General features: G+C 33.6%; 1 protein-coding gene across 1 annotated transcript in view; it reads left to right on the top strand.

The window, feature by feature from the left end:
* The first annotated feature begins 3186 nt into the window (after window positions 1-3186).
* LOC143199611 (facilitated trehalose transporter Tret1) overlaps window positions 3187-24209 on the top strand; it is an 84964-nt gene continuing 63941 nt past the window's right edge. Inside the window, exons 1-3 of the mRNA XM_076409537.1 lie at window positions 3187-3416; window positions 15945-16188; window positions 18881-19056. Coding sequence (XP_076265652.1) covers window positions 3311-3416; window positions 15945-16188; window positions 18881-19056 — 526 coding nt within the window. The 5' untranslated portion in view covers window positions 3187-3310. The remainder of the gene's footprint in view (window positions 3417-15944; window positions 16189-18880; window positions 19057-24209) is intronic.

Here is a 24209-nt window from a genome sequence, read left to right on the forward strand (position 1 = left end):
TTCGAATATGGTATAAGGGTATTTTAAATTGGCGTAGTGGATATATTAATGGTATGGGCTGTCTTGGTTGGTGGTTATACGTTTTCTTGTGACTGTTTATAACCTTTGCTGGGTTGTTTATGTACCTGGCATCCCCTATAATTTACAGGATGATCACCGCTACAGTTTACGCATTTCATTTTGTCGCATGTTTTACATATGCAGTCTTTCGTTCGATGCGCTACTGCGTATTTTAAACAACCGAATAACTTGCGATGGTAGGTTTTATGCTAGTATGTCTATAAGCTTGACATCTGGTGCATTATGTGATGATCTTTTTGTTTGTGTGAAATTTTGTTCTATATGTTTAATGTCATAAACATTAAATTATTACTTTCTTTAGGCTTAATGTCTATGTAGAGCATTGGTAGCGGATGTTTTCATACATTATGTTTAATATTATAAACATTTACTACTTTGTGTCTTTGTTCAGCTAGAAATGCTGAGATTGTGTAGACCTCTTGCTTAGTTCTGAAAGTAATCTTAATTAAATTAATGCCATGCCATGTAAAAAAGTTTAGGGAGTGTTAGCTCCTGAGATTTTTATTTTAATATGTTTTAATATACAGATATTTATTATTTTAATTAATGTTATATATCAAATACTTTTCTGATCTTATGAAAACGGGATTTAGTAACATATTATTTTTTAATTATTCAGTTGTGACCGAATTTCTACAATCCACTACCATACTATATCATACCATACCATAACATACTCAGGACCACAGGAACTAGTTCTTTTTAATGTCCATCAGCACCTGTCAGTTTATTTTGATCTTCACCCACCGATAATATTTTACCATATTATGGGTTTGCTGTTATTACCGTGGATACTGTCGTTCGTGAAACGTTAAATAATTTAGGTGTTTTCATCAAAGACTCTCCTGCTAACTGAGCACCAACCATTTGTCTTCTTGCGAAGTCTGCGAGACTACACATTTCATCGATTGCTTATTTTAACCGTCGCAGAACCAAACGTATAATTCAATGAAGTATAAACTTGAAATAATACGCTCAAAGGGACTTGGCATGTTAACCTAGCATTACAGATGCATCGGATTATTTACACGGAAGCAATGTTGCCAATATACAAATTTTATTATAACATATGGGTTGAAAATTCCCGGGCGTAACAAAATTGGCTTTATTCATCAACACAATCTCCATTCTCTTTTCCTTAAGAGCCACATAATTATTCAGCGCCGCTCTAACATTTCTATACTATTTTTGTAAAAGGATTTGTCTTTTGCCTCAAAATAGGTCTGTCATCAGTTGCTGTCCACTCACACGACGATAGTTTTATTTCGGGAGTGAAATGATGGATCCATGTTTCATTCATTGTCACATATCGATATAAAAATTCCGGCTTGTTACGTTTAAACATGACCAAATACTGAATAATCAACACGTTCTTGATTTTGGTCAACGGTGAGCAATGAGGCACCTACTTGGAACATAGCTTTCTCACAGTCAATCTCACAGTTTTTTGAAGGTTTTTTTTTGTTTTGGCCTAAAAACCAGGCGGTGGAATGCATGACGCATACCTGTTCGCGGAGACTTGCCCTAGAGTGACAAGTTGGACCGGGTTATGTGGGACTCCTCTGGGCTTACCAATACACTAAACCGAGACCGCCTCACAGTTGACCCCTGTGGATCGTTACTGCTAATGCATTAAATTTGGGGATATGGCTCCCGCTGATCGGGCAGCCGTTATTGGGCATGATGGCCCGGCGATTCTACTGATTCGCGAACCTAACGAGTTAACACACAACTGGATACTGTTGTATGGGGGCAAAAGTTATGACTGTAGCGACGGATGAGGCCGTTTTAGCCTGGAAAAAGGGGAAGTTTAGCGGTGACGCGGTGCTAAGTTCCAAGCGTGTCGACCAGCTCGCGAACAAGCGCGTTTTCAGAAGAACTTGAGTTGAGTTGTTATTTGTGGAATGATTGAGATATGAAGTGCTTGATTTCTGGAGTGTCAGTTTCCCTATGAATTTGATTATTTATGACAAACCATGGAGCGTTCAATATTCCCCTGAGGAGCTTATTTTGGAAAACTTGAAGCCGTTTGACCTGGTTGGGTGTAACAAACTTGAAGTAGATATTAGACCCGTGGAGGAGTACGGCCCGATTTAACATCTTGTAAAATAAACATTTGATGGAGATGGGAAGTCTGCTAGAAGGGCAGATCAGAGAAGATAGTAGGTTTGTTATCCCCGAACCTTTTTGGATTGCTTTCTGGATTTGGGAATGCCAACCGAACCGCCGGTCGAAGTGAAGATCTAGGTACGTGACGTTATCCAATCATGGAATTATTGCGTTGTCGATCTTAAGTTGCGAGACGTAACGCTTCTTATGGAAAATAATGGCCTGGGTTTTCAGGGGGTTGATTTGAAACCTCCAGAAGTTTTTTGAAGGTTAGTACTAACTGAAAAAGTGATGAATACAGTAAAACTAGCATCATCTATGTGTTATTGCATGGGCTGTTCAGGTCATGTGTTATTTCACATGTACACATATTACACATATTATTTTGTCTATCCCCCGCACTAGTCAAACATCAGCCAGTATTTCCATTTATGTGCAAATTTAAACAACAAAGCAAAGTTGATCAATAAGAGTAATGCCTCTCGAAATGAAATAAACCAAAATACATACCCTAAAATGATTATATTCTCTGTTAATGTTATTTTGTAGATAAGTTTAAGATCATCTACTTTAAGAATAATAGTATGGAAATGGTATAATACATGATTAGTATATCAGAAGTATTGTCACATACTTTTTATTATCAGAAATTTCGATGTTAAGTATGTCCATCTGACATTTGACAGAATTAGGTTCCGATTTCTGCACTGTCTTAATGACGGCCTCGAAATAAACTTGTAAAAAATTAGTTAGTTCTGTTTTCGGTTTAGAAATTTCGCTTTGACTATAACGAAAAAAACCGAAATTACTTTTTCTCCAACCCAATGTAACAATAAAATTGCTAAAATAACTTGTCTTTTCCAAAGTCCATCATCACGATTAACTGTAGATCGATGTTATGAAAAGGGGCTCGTCAGATTATCATGTCAAAGGAGGAGGTTATCGAACATGACCTCTCACCTCTGGCGATCTATAAATGAGACGAATCGACGTTATTGCCGTTCTTCATGTCAGAATCGTTGTTGTGAGTGAACGTTGTGAAGCAAGACACCGATGCCGATATCGTCGGTTTAATTGAAGGAAAGGAAAATCACGGGAGAAAACTAAGTTTCAAATCAACATGACGCGACCGGTACTTTTGACGGAAAACTCCAGAAGTGGTCTGATGACGGGCATTGGTGTCGAACCACCGAAGAATCTGCCACAGTTTGTTGGTGCATTCGTCAGTGAGTATCAATGATTTAAATAGTTTTTTAATGTTGGCAACGGGTAGTTGACGTTTTTAAAATTAATTATCTCTTATATTAGATATGCTTAGTACAATCGTTATTAATATATAAATTTATTAATACTGTTCTATTGTATTTGCATCAATACGTAAGAAAGGCGAGTATGGGGTAAATATATCAGCATGTATTTCTCAAAGATTTAAGAAGTAACTACAAGTTGATGTGGTTTGGCTGCCTTGAATCTTATGATTTTCTGTGTGTTACACAGTAGCTGAATTTTTTCCACGTTGCTGTGGGTTAGTAACTTCATTTCATGTTTTAAGCCGAAATTTTGGATAACTTCGCAAATCCATTTGACTTCGAGGTTATCGTGCAGCTCTTCGTCGGTTACGTAGCGATAATTATTTTAATAATTATATATAATAATTATTTTAGATAATTATTATATATATATATTAATAATTATAGATAATTATTTTTATTATATTATTTGACTTTATTTTAGCAATTTCTTTGATGTTGAGGTAAAGGTAAGAGTGGTAATAGGTACAGCAGTTGATTTTCAGTTTAATTTGATCTGCTTTTTGTGATAACGAACATGGTGTTTTCAATTTAACCTACCATCAAGATGGATGCCGAGGCATTTAGCGGATTCTGATATTTGACTGCCGCTTGTATTTTTTTTACAGATTTAGACAGATATACATATTTTGTCGTATTAACTGTGTTGTCGGCAAATGTTGAAAATGCTCTTTTATGCGAGACTAGTTCTGCGGTAGAAATTTGTTCATCTTATAGATTACTCCTAAATGCCATCTCAGTCAAAAGCTTTTGAGGCGTCGATGAATATTGCAGGGCAGTACTTGTTTTCTATAAATGTCTTCTCAACAACTGCTCTTACTCCGTGCACTTGGTCGACTATTAACTGGTGATTTCAAAAGACATACTGAAAATCTGGTATTTGTAAAAATGGTAAAATACGCTTTAACAGCAGTTTCTCAAGTAATTTTTATATGGCAGGTAGCAGCGGAATAGGTCTGTAAGATCCTACATGTTCTGCCGGTTTCTCAGTTTTTAAGAATGATTATTGGAGCCATTAAAATATTCGGGAATAACAGGTTAATTGAATAATCCCCGGCCCACCATAGTAACACAAATTATTTTGGCAATTTTTTTTTATTCAACACAATATCCTTCAAGGATGATTATATGTTTTAAAATAGGCCTCAGTGTCTGCGGCTACCTCTTCATTCGACGAAAACTTCTTCCCAGCGAGCGTTCTTTTGAGATATGAGAACAGGAAATAGTCGCTGCGGACCAGATCTGGAATTCAGTGGATGGATGGATTTTTGCTATCGCTTTCATTGACTTGTAACACGGTGCATTGTCTTGGTGAAGCAGCACTTTCTTTTTATTCAAATGTGGCTGTTTTTCGACGATTTCGTCATTCAAACGGTCCAATAACATTATGTAATAGTCGCTGTTGGTGGTCCTTTCGTTTTCAAGGTAGTCAATGAAAATTATTCCATGCGCATCCCAAAATACAGATGCCATAACTTTGCCAGCCGACTGTTGCGTTTTCCCACGCTTTGGAGCGGGTTCATCGTGTGCAGTCCACTCGGATGACTGTGGATTGGACTTCAGAGTGAAAGGGGGGAGCCATGTTTCATTCATTGTCACATATCTACGCTTGATCATTTTCAAACACTGCTCCGAATCATCAACTCATCGTTGTTTTTGGCAGCTCGCTCGGCACCCGCTTTGCACAGAGCTTTCTCATACCCAAATATTCTTGAATGATATGATGTACACATTTAGTTGGTATCTTTAGAGTGTCTGCTATTTCCTACAATTTCAATTTATGGCCATTCATAATCATTTTGTGGATTTTTTAAATGTTTTCGTCGGTAACAACCTCTTTTGGGCGTCAACAGTTCTCCGTTGTGTTCACCGTCTTCGGTGCTCATTTCACCACATCTAAATTTAGCATACTAATCCTTGGTGATTGATTTTTCTGGGACAGAAATCAATATTTTATCAACACATTTTTTTCCTTTTTATCAATTTTTTCACAATAACAAAAGTTAGTTCACTCAAAATGCTATTATTCACAAACTAATGATCCGACAGCTCTCAAATTTATACACGCATGTTTTAAGGTTTATTGCTAACTAAAAACATATGGATTTAATTCTAGTAGCGCCGTCTATGTGTCAGCCCGGGAAATTTTCAATTGACTATATGTCACCATGATGATTGATTTTTATGGCAACTTTTTCAATAACCCAGGTGAAATATCATCAATTCCAGAAGCATTTTTAGAATTCAGTTAGTATCAATTTCCATGGCAACTTCCATTAGAGAAACCGGATTAATATCTACGTCGGGTTGATAAACAAGATTTGTATCCATTGTAGATTCTATATCGGTTGGAATAGGTTACCCAAATGTTGTGCCAATAAGTTGATACTTGTCTTAACACAGCAATTATTATCTTCTCGCAAGAATGTCCAGTTGTAGTGTTACATTAATTTTTATCTATAATAATTAAATTTATATATATTCAGTCCGATGCCATGCTACTTTTAATTATTATTGCGACAAAACATTTATAAAATGCATGACACAAGTTAATTTTGATAGGCGTATTAGATGATTCTTTTTTGATTTTATAAAAGAGTCGAACAATCATTTGTTTTTTTTTTGATAAATTTTATAATAAATAAAAAAGTTAAATCTTAAATACCAACATTTAATTTCATTTTTTTTGTATTCTTGGACGTTGCATTTTTTTTCAAATAGCAGCTTTATTTTTCAACTAGGAATTATGATGTTTACGTAATTTGATGAGGTTGTTTTTGTTTATTAGAATGTATTCTAAAACTGCAACACCCACATGTGTTTCTTCACTTTTTCAAGTATTATCTATCAATGAAAAAGAACTTACTTGGGCGTGCATAAAGTATGACTACAGTTCAGAACAGATCATTTAAAAATAGTTTTTTTATACCCGACTGTTTTGGGCATTTCTCGATATTCAAAGTTATGTATTTCCAAAGATTTAAATACTTTCGAAATTCTTCCAAGCGTTAGTATTGACTCAAACTGCCTAATTTTTTAGTCGTTATTGATATTTTCTGTCTTTTGAATTACAGAATTCTCTCAAATATGTTAGACAGTCTGCTGCTACTCTTATTTAATATTGTACGAATATATGTATAATATATTTAAAAATGTTCAGAAACTAAATATTCAAAAATATACAGGGCATAGACAAACTAATATGAACTTGACATATACACAATATTTATTTAGTAATAATGAGTTGCTTTCCCATTACATTGAATGTACCAAAACATCTACCAATGTCTCCAATGATGTTGGAGATGGAAGTTTACTCTCACTCCCTATTCTAAAATTCCTCTAATAGTTCAATTACGTTAAGGTCTGCCAATTATGCTGGCCAGTGAAGATGTTTGAATGTAATTTTGGAATTATTGTTATCTTAGAATATGATAGCATTTGGCAGCAATATGCTAGTCATAATAAGAATCTCATTATTGTGGATGTGGATATATTAATTTGCAGTAATCCGGCCAATGATGTGAATGCGAGAACCAGCTGAATATCACGATATTACCGCATAAATCAAAACAGAACTTTCCCCAGCCTTGACTCTAGGAAACATACAGTCCAGATCGTAGACTTCTTTTAGGGCTCTCCATACATAAATTCGGCCGTTTGTAGGAAAGTCGTTGCATCACTTCTTTGGCACCTTAGCGTTGGCATCAGTTATAAAGGGTTTCGCAATCGAAGCTCTTGAATGTTAATTTCATGGAGCTCCTGCAAAATACACTGAAATATAATCTACATTACTTGGATGTATATGCATATACACATGCGTCACATTTTTTACACGGAAGCAGTGTTGCCGACATGCAACAACATGTATTATATTGCATCGTGTTGACATTATTTTGTCTATCCCCTTTGAGTAGGTAAATAAATCTTAATAACAGGGTAATTCAAAATCAAAAACATTCACGAAGTGCTATATATGATTGGTGTAAAAGTTCTAAATGTTTTATGACATCCACCTCTCTGTTTACCTTACCTTAAATAATAATACGCAGTATTAAAAATATGATCTTCAGCACTTAATGAAGTACGAATAAATTTTTTTATTATTTTTTATTATTTAATTATTACATTGTTACTAGCCGTTTCCGTCTAACCTACAATTTGTCTTTATGATAACTTAAATATAGGTGTATAACTAGGAGGACCTTTCGGCCCTATCTCAGTCTCTGGTGAAATTATGTTTATACATGTCACTGCTGTATTTTTTATTATATGCACCTAACTATACAATACTACACAAGATCAGATGGTTTGATTCTTTTGAGTCCGTGTCCTGTTCTCGTGGTATCCAAAAGCTTCAATACTTCAATATTTTCATGAGAATGGAGTCTTTCCTCATGCCCCCTGGCAATTTTCTTGATTTCTTGACTGACTGTGGATATCTGAATGTCTCGATGTAGGTATTCAGTCCTATGGTATTTGGGTGCGCCCACAATACCTCTCAATGTGCATTTTGTTTATGTTAATCTTTGCAGAAGATTCCCATAATTGAACTCCGTATGTCCATATAGGTTTCAGTATTTGTTCATATAAAATCAATTTGTTACGTACTGATAATTGTGATTTTCTTCCAATTAGCCAGTACATTTTCCTATATTTCAATTCTAGTTATTTTCTTTTCTTCTTTATATGTTCCTTCCAGCAAAGTTTTGCATCAAGATTCATTCCGAGATATTTAGCGTTGTTGCTATATTGAATGATAGTATTATTTAATGTTATTGGTGCTTGTACGGTCTGTTTATAGGTGAAGTGCACATGTACAGATTTACTTTCATTAATTCTTATTTTCCAAGCTTGTGTCCAATTATTTATATTGTCATTTGTAATTTTCGTTAAGCTTCTTCACTATTGTCTCCGACAGCTATAATCGCTGTATCATCACCAAATGTAGCCATCGTATTATTCCCCATTTGTGGTACAACACAAGTGTAGATTAGATAAAGCAATGGTCCCAGTAGACTTCCTTGTGGTACACCCGCTTTAGCTTCTTTTATTGTAGAGTAAGCTTCTTCTTGTTTGACTCTAAACATTGTGGTTGTTATGTACGATTTTAATAGTTGTGTGTGTTGTTTTGGTAACATTTTCTGTAGGTTATGAACAAGGCCTTCACGCCAAACCTTATCGAAGGCTTGTGCTACATCTAAGAATATAGCTGAGCATACTTTTTTACTTCCGTAGGCTTTTTCAATAACATTTGCTATTCTGTGAACCTGGTCAATTGTTGAATGCTTGTTAATAAACCCAAACTGGTAAGTTGGTATTATGTTTTTTCTTTCTATGATCGGTTTTATTCTTTTCAGCGGGAGTTTTTCAAAAACCTTAGATATTGGTGGCAGCAATGATATAGGTTTATAAGCTTTTATTTCATTTGGCGACTTCCCAGGTTTTGAGATCATTATAATTTCCGCCATCTTCCAAATGCCTGGGACATGTTTTAATCTAAATGCTGTATTGATCAAGGTGGTGAGTTTTATAATTCCCTTTCTTGGTAGTTTTTGCAGTAATTCTCTTGTTAGTAAATCGTAGCCTGGTGATTTTCTGGGGCTAATGTCAGTTTTAATAACTTTGGTTAGCTCTTTCGGCGTGAGTAATTCAATCATCGAATTTTCAGCTTTTATGTCCGGCAAATTATACTCAATATTAGTTTCGTTTGGTTTGAAAATCTTTCTAGATATTCAGCAAATGCACAAAGGTCTTATAGGTGGACTGTGTAGACATGAGCGTTTTATATTTTTTGTGGTTTTTCCAGAGTGAATAATCAGTTTCTTTATAATGTGTTAAATTTCTCAGATAGTCATTTATGGTTTTGTTTTTAATTTCCAGTATTTCCCTTTGCAGTCTTTGGAATAATAATGATTTATTTATTTACTATTGTCACTTTTTTCTCAAATTTAGACAATCATCTAATTCGGTTTCTGGAATTTCCTTTAAAGATTTGTTCAATTTGGTTTTAATTTTATCAATAGATTTTAAATTATTCTCTCGAACTCTTGAGTACAACGCTGCTCAATCGGGCGAATTGTATGTAAGTCCATTTTGGGACGATTGGTTATACGAACATATGCATGAATAATGTTCTTTGTTAACAGTAATTTATAACGAAAAATAACTCGATTTACTTACTACTACTTGATTTAATCTTACTACCTCCTGGTTACAGTGTTATTACTTAGTTGAAATATATGTAAAAATAGCCATTAAATGTTAAAGAAATAATATCAAAATATGTTATATACAGAGTGTAAATAAAAAAATTAATATTCAATGTTGACATTGACACATTGCCACATTTTATTCACCTTCAGTCTTATCATTATCATTGGTTTCATTCATAACTATTTACGGGTCACAACTATGACGCTATTGAGACATACCATAAACACACTACATCGTCAAATCCAAAGATCATTTAATATATGTTGACAACCTACATAGTAAATAATTAGTGTTGTTTATATGCCTTTAAACTTTGGATTTATTATGTATTAGCTACGTTATTTAATTTAAAAAATCTTTAAATAACTGTTGTTTATAAATAGGGAATTAATATTATTTTTGGAAATATATTGTAATCTGCTGCAATCATGTTAAATGTTGATATTCACTATCAACTGATCTTATTTCACTATTTGGAAATATAGGGTGTACAAATTTGAATTGAGGGTTGTTTATTTTTAGCTTTGTATTCTAAGTATTTTATTTTAGAGGTTTTTTTAATGGACCAACCGCCATTGTTGGTTGCGTTGGTCAAGTATATTTAGTGCATAGAGTACCCTTTTTAGGGAATATTTTACAACCACCGCCATATCCCAAATCTTAGTTATTTCACAAAATATACTTGCCAAGGTTAATGTGTATAATTTGGGAACATTTGTAAATCCGTTGATGGGGTACGGTACTTGGAAAATATAATATTTTCACAAGGTGAAGTTGTAAGGTGAAGCTGTTGTGATGCCCACCAGGTTATGGTGCAGCTAGAGAGCATCGTATGAAGCACGTCGAGTTGAGAAGACCTAGAAAAATCATCGCTTTGATTCACTTCAGTGTAAATAGCAAAATAGTATCAGTATTGCTTATCGTTAGCTATGATGTTTCTCCATCTTTCAGGAAACATTCTTTTTCCGCGTTGCAAACATCTCTTATTATTTGAGATCATTCAGGATTAGATTTCATTTTGGGTTTCGTCGTAAGAGGTGCTCGGTGAATCAGGTGAAAGAAGAGGTAGTTGGAAGGTACAATGTCTGGTGAATATGATAGTTGGAGTAGGGTTTTCTGTTTTCAAACATTTTGATTTTTACGGTTTTTGCAAAATATGTCTCAAGATGCAGAATAATTTAATCCCATTTTGATATGTATTCATATATTCGTACTGAATTGCAATCGTATATTTACCCATTTGGTAGTATATCTCTTGATGTTTTGTTATCAAACATAACTGTATTTAGACAGGGAATCTATAATTAGCTTAACCAAACATTTAACTGAAAGAATGTGAAAATATTCATCTACGGCCCCATCAACTCCTTCATTAGATGCGCTTTCCAGAACCAAATTGTTCACATGAAAGGCTGAGAGTCGAGGTTGTGAATTGATCGGTGGCCGAGTGAATAAGTTATCTTACCCCAAATCCCGCACTTTTCGTTACGTTATCCTGTTAAAAAATCGTCATCAACCTAGGTCTACTCTTGCTAATTTTAACATTTAGTTGGCTAAGAAGATCGAAGTAAAATTCGGTTGTAATTGTCTTACCTTCTTCAACGTAATATATTAAAAGGATCCCTTTGGCTTTCTAAAATATGCTAGTCATAATTTTTTAGGCAGCTGAGATCGAACTTATCTCTTCGTGGTGCTGAATTACCGACTTTCTCCCATTGCCTTGACTGGTGTTTCGATTTTGGTATGTAGTGGTGGACCTATGTCTCATCGGTGGTGACCAATTGCTGCACAAAATCGGTTGGATTCTTATTGAAGCGGTCTAAAGATTACTGCGAAAATACTTTGCCCATGTGATTTTGATTAGTATTCAGCAAATACGGCATGAATATTGCGGAGTACTTTCGCATTGCTAATTTTTAATCCATGATGTTTCACGCAGTTTCTTTCCATAGCCTTAGTTATATCAGTCTCTACTTTTGTGATATAGTTTCTGGTGAGGTTGAGGTTTTTTAACGCCCTTCTGGAGGGACATACGACCAGGTTTAAACTTAGTTGCCCTAATTTTGACGGTTAACATAGAATGAACATTTCCCATAAATATCTGTCAATTTTGTATGAATATCCTTAAGGGCTAATCCACCCGAAAACAAGAATATTATGATGGTTCGATACATATGTTTATCTATTTGAATGAAGAATTCATCAGATTTTAGCTATAATTATTCGTGTAAACAATCTATTTGAAAGAACAAGAAGAAATTTTGGTTGAATTTTTTGCTGATTGGAGCACGATCTCTGTACCGAGAACCGACTTTTCACCTAGTTCTCGCATGCTCTTATGCAAGATGCAAATTAGTGTTTTTAGGCATATAATAATAGAGAGAAAACTAAATAGGTGTCTCTGGAGAAAAGTTTCGCATTGTTTAGTTTCTAGATGGTACTGTGGTTACCATTATAATAATTTTATTGGTCAGTTTAAATTTCCATAATAGGCACCTATAAAGAAAAAACTTTGTTGTTTTCAATTGATTGGTTCTTAAACAAATTTTACCACGCAGGCGCGTAACCTGAGACCATAGCATCACCTGACTAATAAAGGTCACATTCTAATGACCAATAAAATTGAAATAAAAAACTAAATTGCTAGATTGAAATAAATTCGTCATCTTTCCCTGTTACAATTCTATTAACCTCCTGAATTCAAAAATGTAGTTAACGTTCCTTACGGTTACGTATTATACAGCGAAAGGGATAAACATATATAATTTTATAAAGATACCTGTTAAAATTATTCTGACATTATTGACTTCACTCACTAGATATTAATTTGGATAATAGTAAAACTTTTTTTTTGGCATAATTATTTTATTTTATTCAACATAAAATTCCTTTCAAGGGTGATACACTGATTATAGCGACCCTCCAACTTTTCGATACCATTTTTGTAGTATGATTTTTGCTTTAAAATAGGCCTCAGTTTTGGCGATCACCTCTTCATTCGACGAAAATTTCTTTCCAGCCAGTATCGTTTTCGCTGACTTGTAATGCACCGTGCATTGCCTTAGCACACATTGCAGCACTTTCTTTTTCTTCAAATGCGGCCGTTTTTCCACGATTTCATCCTTCAAACGGTCCAATAACGCTATATAATAGTCGCTGTTGGTTGTCCTTCCTTTTTCAAGGTAGTTTATGAAAATTATTCCATGCGCATCCCAAAATACACTCGCATGACTGTCGATTGGACTTCGTAGTGAAATGATGGAGCCATGTTTCATCCATTGTCACATATCGACGCAAAATCTCGGATTAACACTGCTCCGAATCATCAACCCGTCGTTGTTTCTGGTCAAAAGTGAGCTCGCGCGGCACCCACTTTGCACAGAGCTTTCTCATACCCAAATATTCGTGAATGATATTATGTACACGTTCGGCTGATATCTTTAGAGTGTCTGCTATTTCATTCAATTTCAAATTACGGTCATTCAAAATGATTTTGTAGATTTTTAAAATATTTTCGTCGGTAACAACGTCTTTTAGGCGTACACTGCGTTAGCCGTCTTTGGTGCTCATTTTACCACCTTTAAACTTAGCGTACCAATTATTGATACTTGATTTTTCTGGGGCAGTGTCCAAAAACTCGGCATCAAGCCTTTTTTTCCTTTAAAAAAGCAATATTTTATCAACACGCGAAATTCCTTTTTATCAATTTTTTTCACAATAACAAAAGTTGCTTCACCCAAAATGCTATAATTCACAAACTAATGATCCGACAGCAAATTTTTATAGGCATCTTTTGAGGGTTAGGGCTAATTAAGACTTATGGATTTAATTTTAGTAGCACCATCTATCTGTCAGACAGGGGATTTTGCAATTGACCTGTTATTGAACAACAGTATAATATAGTCAAATATATCTAATGTCTAACTTCTTATAAATAGCTTTAAACTGATTATTGATCGATATTTAGTCCAAGTGTTAACAATTAGATCTTTGTAATTTTTTTTAAATAACATACTGACCCAGATTATTTATGATTAATCGGTCAGAGGCCGTCATTGTTAGTATCGTTATTTTCACAGTATATGAAAAATAGTATTTACTAATTTTATTGAGGCACTTTATATTGGAACTAGTATACACTTTCCTTTTAAGGGGGAAAATAGGTGTAGGACGGCGTATTTCGGGTAATTTTTACGATTTTTTTATGGATAATTAAGAATCAAAACATTTATTTTATTTTTATTTTGAAAACATATTGTACATGTATTTAAGAGTTTATAAAAACATTTTCAAAAGTTTTTGCCTGCCGCGCTTTGTAAATCTTCACTAGGTAGGTGATTTTTGTACATTCTGGAGGTCTTAATTAAAAAAAAAAGTTTTTTTAAGTGTCTCTTTTATGCGAACTAACGTTAAAGAGAATAAAAAACGAAAATTATTTTTTTCGGAAAGTGAAAATCAAGTAGGATTTTTTACCATTTTTTTTTAATTTCTGTAAAGATTTGTGTAGAATTTCGTAACGATTGGTTAAAAACTCTAAGAGCTAGAATGTACTAATTCGAAAAACATATTTTCGAGAAAAACGTTCTTGAAAGTTAGAGTAGCAGTAGAGGCAAGTTTACGGCAGTAATTAATTAATTTAAACAACTTACTAATTAATCAGCTATCCCGGCATCATTATTGAAGTCCTTTTTCAGCTTCATATGTGTTATTTTCAGCTTGCTACTGTTCCTTTTTAGCTTTCCTGGTTTCTTTACTGTTCAGAGAGCTGCGTCGAGTTTTTCGCATTATGCGTCGATTGTCGACTTCTTGGGCATAATTGAAGCTTCTGCTACCAACGGTAATATTAAGATTGTTCAGAATGGTTAAAATACTAGATGTTCCTTCATTAAATAAGCACACAACTAAATATGCCGAGACTTTTACGACTTTTAATATAAATCGGAATGTAAATATTTCGGAGCCAATCGCCAAACTGTTGAAGCTTTCATTTGCATTTCGAATATGAAGGCCTAAAGATCTCTCGATAAATCTTCATTTACTTAACTTTTACTTTCTTTTTTTTTTCTTTCTCTTCGGTCTTTTCTTCACCTTCCTCATTTGCACTACAGTTATTTGATGCCGATTTGTATACCGATTACGGTGAAGTGAGCTTTTTGGGAGGCCTAGTACTAGGCTTAAACCATCATAGTCGTTTTTCGGATACGAGGACATTTTCAATATGAATGAAACACACGGACAATTAACGGAAATCGGTATACCAATCGGCAGATAAATAACTGTAGTAAAAGTGAAGAAGAAGGGAAAAACGGGAAAGAAGAAGAAGAAAAGAAAGAAGAGAAAGAAAGGAAAAAATAAAGAAGAAGAAAATGAAGATTTAACGAGAAATGATTTACTCGTGAGATGTTTAGACGGTCATATTCAAAATACATATGAAAACTACATTTCAACAGTTTGGCAATTGGCTCCAAAACATTTTGCAATCTGGTTTAAAAATCGCTGAGAGCTAGGCATATTTCGCTGCTTGTTTAGTTAATTAAGTAATTTCCAGTATCTTAACCATTATGAACGAGCTTAATATTACCGTTGATAGCAGGTTTCAATTATGCCCAAGAAAAGACAATCAACGCATAATGCTACAAATTCGACGAAGCTCTCTAGACAGTAAAGAAACTCGAAAAGCTCGAAAAGAACAGCAGCAATAGCATATTAATTAGTAAGCATAGCTGATTAATTAGTCAGTTGTTTATATTAATTAATTACTGTCGTAATTTTACCTCTACAGCTACTTTAACTTTCAAACGCATTTTTATCGAAAATATGCTTTTCAAATTTGTATACCTTCTAACTCTTAGAGTTTTTAACCATATCTTTTTTATTTATTAAAAATTAATAATTTTCGTTTTTTCTCTTTTAATCTTAGTTCGAATAGAAGAGACACTTTAAAAAAACTAATTTTTTTAATTAGTGACTTGCAAAATGTACACAAATCACCTACCTGGATGAAGAGCCACAACGCGTGGCAGCTGATATCTTCATTGGGTTATTAACAGAAGTTTTGAAAATTTATTCGTAAACTCTTAAATAAAAAATTACCCGAAATACGCACACGTTCTACCCCTCTTACCCCTCTTAACACACGTTTTAGTAACAAGTTTATACTACCTGGGGGGTTTTTATCTGAAACATTGTTTTTACATTATACTTTATACCTTAAATATTTCCTTTCAGGCACCTTTTCGGCATTGTGCTTAGGGATGGTATTTAGTTGGACATCGTCTGCCCTTCCGGTGATGGAGAGGGAAGTAGGAATTAGTGAAACGCAAGGGGCTTGGATCGGTTCGCTCGTAACGCTAGGAGCTTTCGTCGGCGCAATACCCGCAGGATCTCTCAGCAAAATCTTGGGCAGGAAACGGCTTTTACAGATTCTTATACTGCCATTATTCCTTAGCTGGATAATCATAGCTTACTTTTAGTAAGTATTTGATTTTATATTAATAATTAACGCGTTATTTGAAAAATATTGTAGCTGTTGACTTGTTAGGAAGAGAAAACAATATTGCAAGTCAAATACAATTTATTTTCTCTCTTTGTTTGTTTATTTAAAGGTATAATATAAAAATATATACATTTAGAGATATTATATTGATACGTAATGGTGAAACAATTATGAATTGGATGGAAATGACTTACTAAATCGTCTGTCTGATTTTGGATAATAATGATTCCGTTATCGGACCTAACTGATGATTACACACGACATATAAGAATTCTACTCTTCTTGATTCTTGACTTCCATCATTGTTACCTTTTCTTTCTTCTTAATTCTTATTAAATCTTGACTATATTGACTGTTTCTTAATTCATGCTTTTGACTAATTCTTTAATTATTTTACTCTTTTAATTCTGGTATTCTCGCTATTTCTTTAGTCAATTCTGTTTTTGATAATTCAGTTCTAATGGAAAATTCTGACGTTATTGAATTCTGATTCTCATTTTCGATGCACCGTGTTTCACAGTCAAATTTTCTGTATTCTGATTCGTTCAGAATTTCGGGGATTGAAAGACTCTTTCAGCTGGGAACTCTCACGCCGATGCAACCTCTGAAACACTTCGGCTTGCCTCGATACCTGCACTCCCATTATATGGAACACTCGAGAGAACACACGAGCTGATGAGGCATCTCTTGCTCGATACGTGTTTTCTGTTTGCTCGGTGCCTTTCTTGTATTGGCCTAGGTTCATCAGACATTCGATACAAAGCGATATTTGATATTGTCTCATGTCATCATTCTTTTCCCATGACACATATATTATAAAAAGCAGATTTTTCAGTCTAGTTGCGAGTTAATGTCTAAAAATTAGTTAAGCATGACCTTTTAGAATGTAAACATCATTTTGTTCACGTGAAACTGAAATAACAAAATGAGTATTGACAGAAAAATAACATTTGCTTATACGGCTCAAGTACAAATTTTTTGAACCTTTTGCTTATATATCAGATTTAGCTTCCTCTTACTTCTTCACTTATATTTCTGTATTGATAATATCCTTAAATAGCATACACGTCATTCATTTAAGATGATAAGGGTAATGTTGAAGAACAAAGTCGGCGACGCAGGTTGCAATATTTTTAATATGTCCGTTGAATGAAAGGTGAACGATTCTATACAGACTTCTATGGCGAAATCGACAGGCAGAAGGCGCAGCGAATAGCTTCGAAGAAGACATGGGTCAAGAACTGTAGCACCAACATCTGCGTATTGAGAAGTAGATACTTTTCTCGAGCACCTTCTATGAATTGATAATGATGATGATGATCTATCAAAAGGAGGGCCATTGGAATAAATGTCATAGTTACATTTATATATTCGTGTTTTGCTAGATTACTTAACAGCTCAATTGAAAAGTTCCCGGCCTACCATAGTAAAACACATTTGTTTGGCAAAATTAGTTTTTTTTTATTGAATATTCAATAAATATTCCTTTCAAGGATGATACACTAATTATAGCAGCACTCCAACTTGATGATTTGTCCTTTGCTTCAAAATAGACCTCAGTTTCGTCGATCACCTCTTCATTGGACGAAAATTTCTTTTCAGCGAGCATTCGTTTGAAATCTGAGAACAGGAAATAGTCACTAGAAGCCAGATCTAGAGACTAGGGTGGATGAGGAAGCAATTCGAAGCCCAGTTACTGGATTTTTGACATGGTACATTGTCTTGGTGAAGCAGCACTTTCTTTCTCTTCAAATGCTGTCGTTTTTCGGCGATTTCGTCATTCAAACGGTTCAATAATGCTATGTAATAGTCGCTGTTGATGGTTTTTCCTTTTTCAAGGTAGTTAATGAAAATTATTCCATACGCATCCAAAATACAGACGCCATTATCTTGCCAGCCGACTGTTGAGTTTTCCCACGCTTTGGAGCAGGTCCATCATGTGCAGTCCACTCGGATGCTTGTCGATTGGACTTCGGAGTGAAATGATGGATTCATGTTTAATCCATTTTCACATATCGAAGCCAAAAACCCGAGATTATTCGAGCTCATGTAGTACCCACTTTGCACAGAGCTTTTTCATACCCAAATATTCGGAAATAATTAAAAGTACACGTTCAGTTGATATCTTTAGAGTGTCTGCTATTTCATTCAGTTTCAATTTACGGTAATTCAAAATAATTTGGTGGATTTGTTTTTGGTCTCTCTTTCGTCTTCTCTTTTGGGCCTCCACTGCGTCTACCGTCTTCGGTGTTCATTTCACCACGTCTAAACTTAACATACCAATCTTTGATGGTTGATTTTCCTGGGGCAGTGGCCGGAAACTCGGCATCAAGCCAAGTTTTTGTTTCAACTGTGTTTTTCCTTCAAAAAGTAATATTTTATCAACACGCGAAATTCCTTTTTATCCGTTTTTTTCACAATAACAAAATTTGCTTCACTCATAATGCTATATTTCACAAACTAATAATCCAACAGCTGTCAAATTTATACACGCGTCTTTTGAGGGTTGGGGCTAACTAAAAAACATATGGATTTAATTCTAATAGCGCCATATGTGTGTCAGTCCGGGGACTTTTCAATTGACCTGTTAGATATTTATCACAATAAAAATATAAATCTTAAAATATATGCCATATTATTGCTATATAATGCAGTGTTTTCTTTTCAGTCATATTGTAGAGCTGATATATTTCGCCAGGTTTATTGCTGGTTTATCTGGTGGAGCTCTAAGCGTTGTAGTTCCAATGTACGTGAGTGAGATAGCACACATATCCGTTAGAGGCACGTTAGGAACCTTCTTCCAAGCGCAGATAACTATTGGAATATTACTTCAATATCTTCTGGGTAAGTAACCAACCGAAATTTTAATCACGATTGGTTTTTTTAACAAATTCACTCTGATATCGTCGAAGTCAAAACATAACAATATAACATACCCACCAAATCACAACTAAGGATCATCTGAAATAAACAAAACGTGAACTTGCAGTAATTGTTTTGATTAATTGTAATTTTATCTTTATTTAATTAGCGATGTTTTTCTTGTTACGTTCGTTTTTATCGATGTTTTGAATTCATTATTACGATTTTTTTCTTGGTCATACGATATTTTAGATAAATCTTAAAGGTTATGAAGAAATTGGTATTGTTTATAAAATATATTACTTAAATTGTTCGTTATAATTTGATATGAGAGACGATTAATTTTTTTTGGTCCGGTCTTTGAAAAATTTCATGAAAATATTGAAAAAGTTTTGAATAGTTTACGCAAATCTGGATACAAAAGTATCCAAGTAGAGTTGAGCGGACTTCAGAAGCGCAAGTGAAAGTATAATGACTCTATTAATGAAATTAATATTTTTTCCAAAGTAGACTGTAAAAACCACTTGATATAGTTTTACAATTATAAACAAAAAGCGTGGCAACTTGACTCTACTCAAGAAGTAAATCAAAAACATAATAATGGAGCATAATTAGTTTTTTTTGTTGCTAAAATTACAGTCTGAAAACTTAATTAAGAATGATTTAAATTATAATAATTTTTTGAGCTAATATTGACATGCACACTAGTTTTATATTGTTTTGCTCTAACTCCACAACACACCAGCTCAAAAAGTTTGGTCTTCTTGACTGGTCTTGTCAAATCCGCGTTGTTTCTTAACATTGAGACGAGATTTCTTAACGTTGAGACAATCCTGGTTCTTAGCTGGATTGTGTCAACGAATCAAGTTTTTAATAGTCTGGTTAATGGTGCCCATTACCAAATCTCATAGAAGATCACTATTTCTGAACTAACAAGGTACATTAAAAGTAACCCTCAATAGATTATTCTAAAACCTCTGAATTTTGCCTAAATTTTTCTTTGTGTTATAATCCCATATCTATATGTTATATAATGACCATATACGTTTTAGAATCTTTTTTTAAGTACCTTATTGTATGTATTTAGGTACATAGTAGAATTTCTTCCAAATAATTATAGCATTTTTCAAAATTTAATATACAGTGTTTCTTTTTCTTCTTTATCTGAGCTCTCCAGCGTGTCCAATGCTATTAGCAAATTATTTATTGTGTTCATACATGGTCCTTGAATATTATTTACACCTATGTTAATTTGTTGGTATTATTATTGACTAATATAACTAATATTCCATCAAAGAGTATTTTTTTACTTTTTGTTTAATTTGCTGAAACTGAAGATTGTATTAAAATAAAACATAGTAATTAGAACAAATGTATAGTTATTGTCGAATCTATTTTTTAAATTTTTTTTTTAATATTTAGTTATTACATTGTTATTAGTCGTTTCCGAATAACCTACAATTTGTCTTTGTGATAACTTAAATCTAGGTAGATAAGCAGCTGCAATACTTCAATATATATGTGCAGCTGAAATACCTCAATATTCTCATGAGAATGGAGTCTTTCCTCAGCCCCCTTGCAATTCTCTTGATTTCTTGACTGACTTTGGGTATCTGAAGGTCTCGATGTAGGTAATCAGTCCTATAGTATTTGGGTGCGCCCACAATACCTCTTAATGTGTATTTTGCTTATGTTACTCTTTGCAGAACATCCCCATAATTGAACTCCGTATGTCCATAGAGGTTTCAGTATTTGTTTATATAAAAGCAATTTATTACGTACTGATAATTGTGATTTTCTTCCAATTAGCCAGTATATTTTCCTATATTTCAATTCCAGTTCTTTTATTTTCTTCTTTATATATTCCTTCCAGCAAAGTTTTGTATCAAGTTTCATTCCAAGATATTTAGCGTTGTTGCTATATGGAATGATAGTATTATTTAATGTTATTGGTGCATGTCCGGTCTGATTGTTGGTGAACTGCACTTGCACAGATTTACTTTCGTTAATTTTTATTTTCCAAGCTTATATATTATTTATATTATAACTTGCCTGTTGTAATGTTCGTGAGACTTCTTCAGTATTGTCTCCGACAGCTATAATCGCAGTATCATCCGCAAATGCAGACATCTTAATATTCTCCATTTGTGGTACATGACAAGTGTGGAGTAGATAAAGCATTGGCCCCAGTACACTTCCTTGTGGTACACCTGTTTTAGCTTCTTTTATTGTAGATTAAGCTTCCTCTTGTTTGACTCTTAACATGCTGGTTGTAATGAACGATTTTAATAGTTCGGTGTGTGGTTTTGGTAACATTTTCTGTAGTTTATGAACGAGGCCTTCCTGCCAAATCTTATCGAAGGCCTGTATACTAAGAATTGCTTGTATATCTAAGAATATAGCTGCGCATAGTTTTTTACTTTCGTAGGCTTTTTCAATGACATCTGTTACTATGTGGACCAGGTCAATTGTTGAATGCTTGTTAATAATTCCAAACTGGTGTGTTGGTATTAGGTTTTTTTCTCTCTATGATCGGTTTTATTCTTTTCAACTGGAGTTTTTCAAAAAACCATAGATATTACTGGCAGCAGTGATATAGGCTTTTATTTCGTTTGATCACTTCACAGGTTTTGGGATCATTATAATTTCCCAATCTTCCAATTGATCAAATTGGTGAGTTTTATAATTCTCTTTCTTGGTAGTTCTTGCAGTAATTCTCCTTTAATTAAATCGTAGGTGATTTCCTGGGTTTAATGTCAGTTTTAATAACTTTGATTAGCTCTTTCGGCGTAAAAATTCAATCATCGAATTTTCAGATTATATTCAATATTAGTTTCGCTTGGTCTGAAAGTTTTTTCTATATATTCAGCAAATGATTCTATTTTTTGGTGTGGTTTGGTGTCACGTGCCCAATTCTCACATAGGTCTCTTATAGGTGGACTGTGTAGACATAAGCGCTTTAGATATTTCATGGCTCTTCATAGTGAATAATAAGTTTCCTTATCATCTGCTAAATTTCTCAGATAGGCATTTATGAATTTTTTTAAAGTATTTTTATTTTCAGGTGTTCTGTTTTGTTGCCATTTTTTTCGTAATTTTCGTTTTTCAGCTACCATTTCCTTGACTTCTTTTGGATGATTAATTCCTTTAATTGTACTATTAATTTTTGGAGTATTATTCCAAGCAGCTTGTTCTATATTTGTTCTAGCTTTTCTATCTTATCGTAATCCACTGCGAATTTTTCTGCTTCAAAATTTGATTGTTTAATTGTCTTGAGGGGTACATTTAGTTGAATTCGTTTGTTCAGTTCTTTAGCAAATCCTTCCCAATCCGTTCTCTAGTTTGTTAACGTTGGGTCTCTTTCTTTTCTTATTGGGATCTAAAAATAATATAATTTTTTTAAAAAAAATGTTTTCAATAGAAAATGTATAACTGACCAATATTGATGTGGACAAATTGAATTTGAAAATTGAAATTGATTATGCTGAAAGCATTGTCTTATAAAATAGTTTTAGTGTTATTTTAAAGTTCAGCAACTTTACATCAGGTACATCAGGTAAAAGATTGGCCCCAACAGCTTACCCTGCGGAGCTTTTACATCTATTTTCTGTAATCTACCAAAATATAAAACTTTAGTTTACTTGAATTTGATATAAAAAAACTTATGAATTATGTATATTCTCAGCGATCATTGTGATTATGTGTTTTCCTTCATTGATATGAACATATATATATATGTACATATATATATATATATGTATATATATATATATATATATATATATATATATATATATATCGGTAGAACTTCTGGGGAACCTCATGTTGATGGGGATATACTAGGCATTGACATTATGCGGTGATTTTAACATCTCATTGTAAATGTAATATTGATAGTCTGTGTGAAATGTTCAGTGACCCAATTTAGTGAATCTATCACTGTGGAATATTTAGAATTTATGTCTTATGTATTTTCACTGTTAATGAATTTCAATCAGAAACATCCCTTCTTTAGAAATTAAAGCCCGATAGAAAATCTTTCGACAACCCCGTCTGCTAACTTAATTAACTACGTCCTATGCTAATATTTTAAATGCTGGCGAAATATAGATTGAAAAGCTAGAGAAAATACGGAAAATGTGAAAAAAATTCTATACTATATTTTCTTTTATATCCGCCGTAAATCCATCAGAGGCTCAGCAGCTACAAATTGATTGAAAATGGCTGGTGCCTGGTTTCATAAATCTGGAATAGCACAAAAGTAATATGACGAGTGGTCAATTTGTGACTGAACTTGATGAAGATAACATTGATGGTGATTGCTACGGGGGAAAGTGTTTCGTCTTAAAAACTCTGTATAAATTTTTGTTCTCAAATATAAAATTGTGATGTCCTTACTGCTGAAACTGCCTTTCTTGTACGCATCGATCGAGCGAAAATGTAGTATTCTTAAAAATTTTAAAACGGGAAATCGCAATAGGCTAAATAGTAAGTAAGAAATTGGACAACAGTGACAAGTTTAACTTATCAAGTAAAACGCTTGCATGAAAATAAGGAAAAAAATGTAACCTCATAATTCATAACATAACATAACGGTGGTAGTTCTTTAAATAAAATAAATAAATATATATATATATATATATATATATATATATATATATATATATATATATATATATATATATACATGACGTATAACGTGTTATTATACATTTCTTTCTATTCGTGTTGAGAATAGCTCATAGTGGAGCGTGATAAACAAGCATTATAGCAACTTTTTACGGTCGTTTCGTGTCATGGCTCATCCGAAGTTGTTATAATAAGTTGCCTTTCCCCGCAGCTCTGCTTCAACCTTTCCGACTGGTCTAATTTAATATTAAGATTTTCAGAATTGCCTAAATTATTATGGGTTCAGCGAGTTTATGAGTATTTTCTGTTCGTAAAAATAAATTTACAAATACATGATGCTTTCCAAAATAACTGTGGACTTATTTCGACAAATAGGAAGACTGTCGAATATAAATGTTGCACTAAAAAATACAATTGTAATTTTTCTCTTTTTTGGGCCTATTATTCCGCACAGACGTGGTTAGTTTTAAAGGATTTGTCGAAACAAACACATAATAAAATAAACG

Source organism: Rhynchophorus ferrugineus, unplaced genomic scaffold (genome assembly GCF_030347505.1).
Source record: "Rhynchophorus ferrugineus isolate W39M unplaced genomic scaffold, kcgeb_rfMv2 rfM7, whole genome shotgun sequence".
NCBI classification, from domain to species: Eukaryota; Metazoa; Arthropoda; class Insecta; order Coleoptera; family Curculionidae; genus Rhynchophorus; species Rhynchophorus ferrugineus.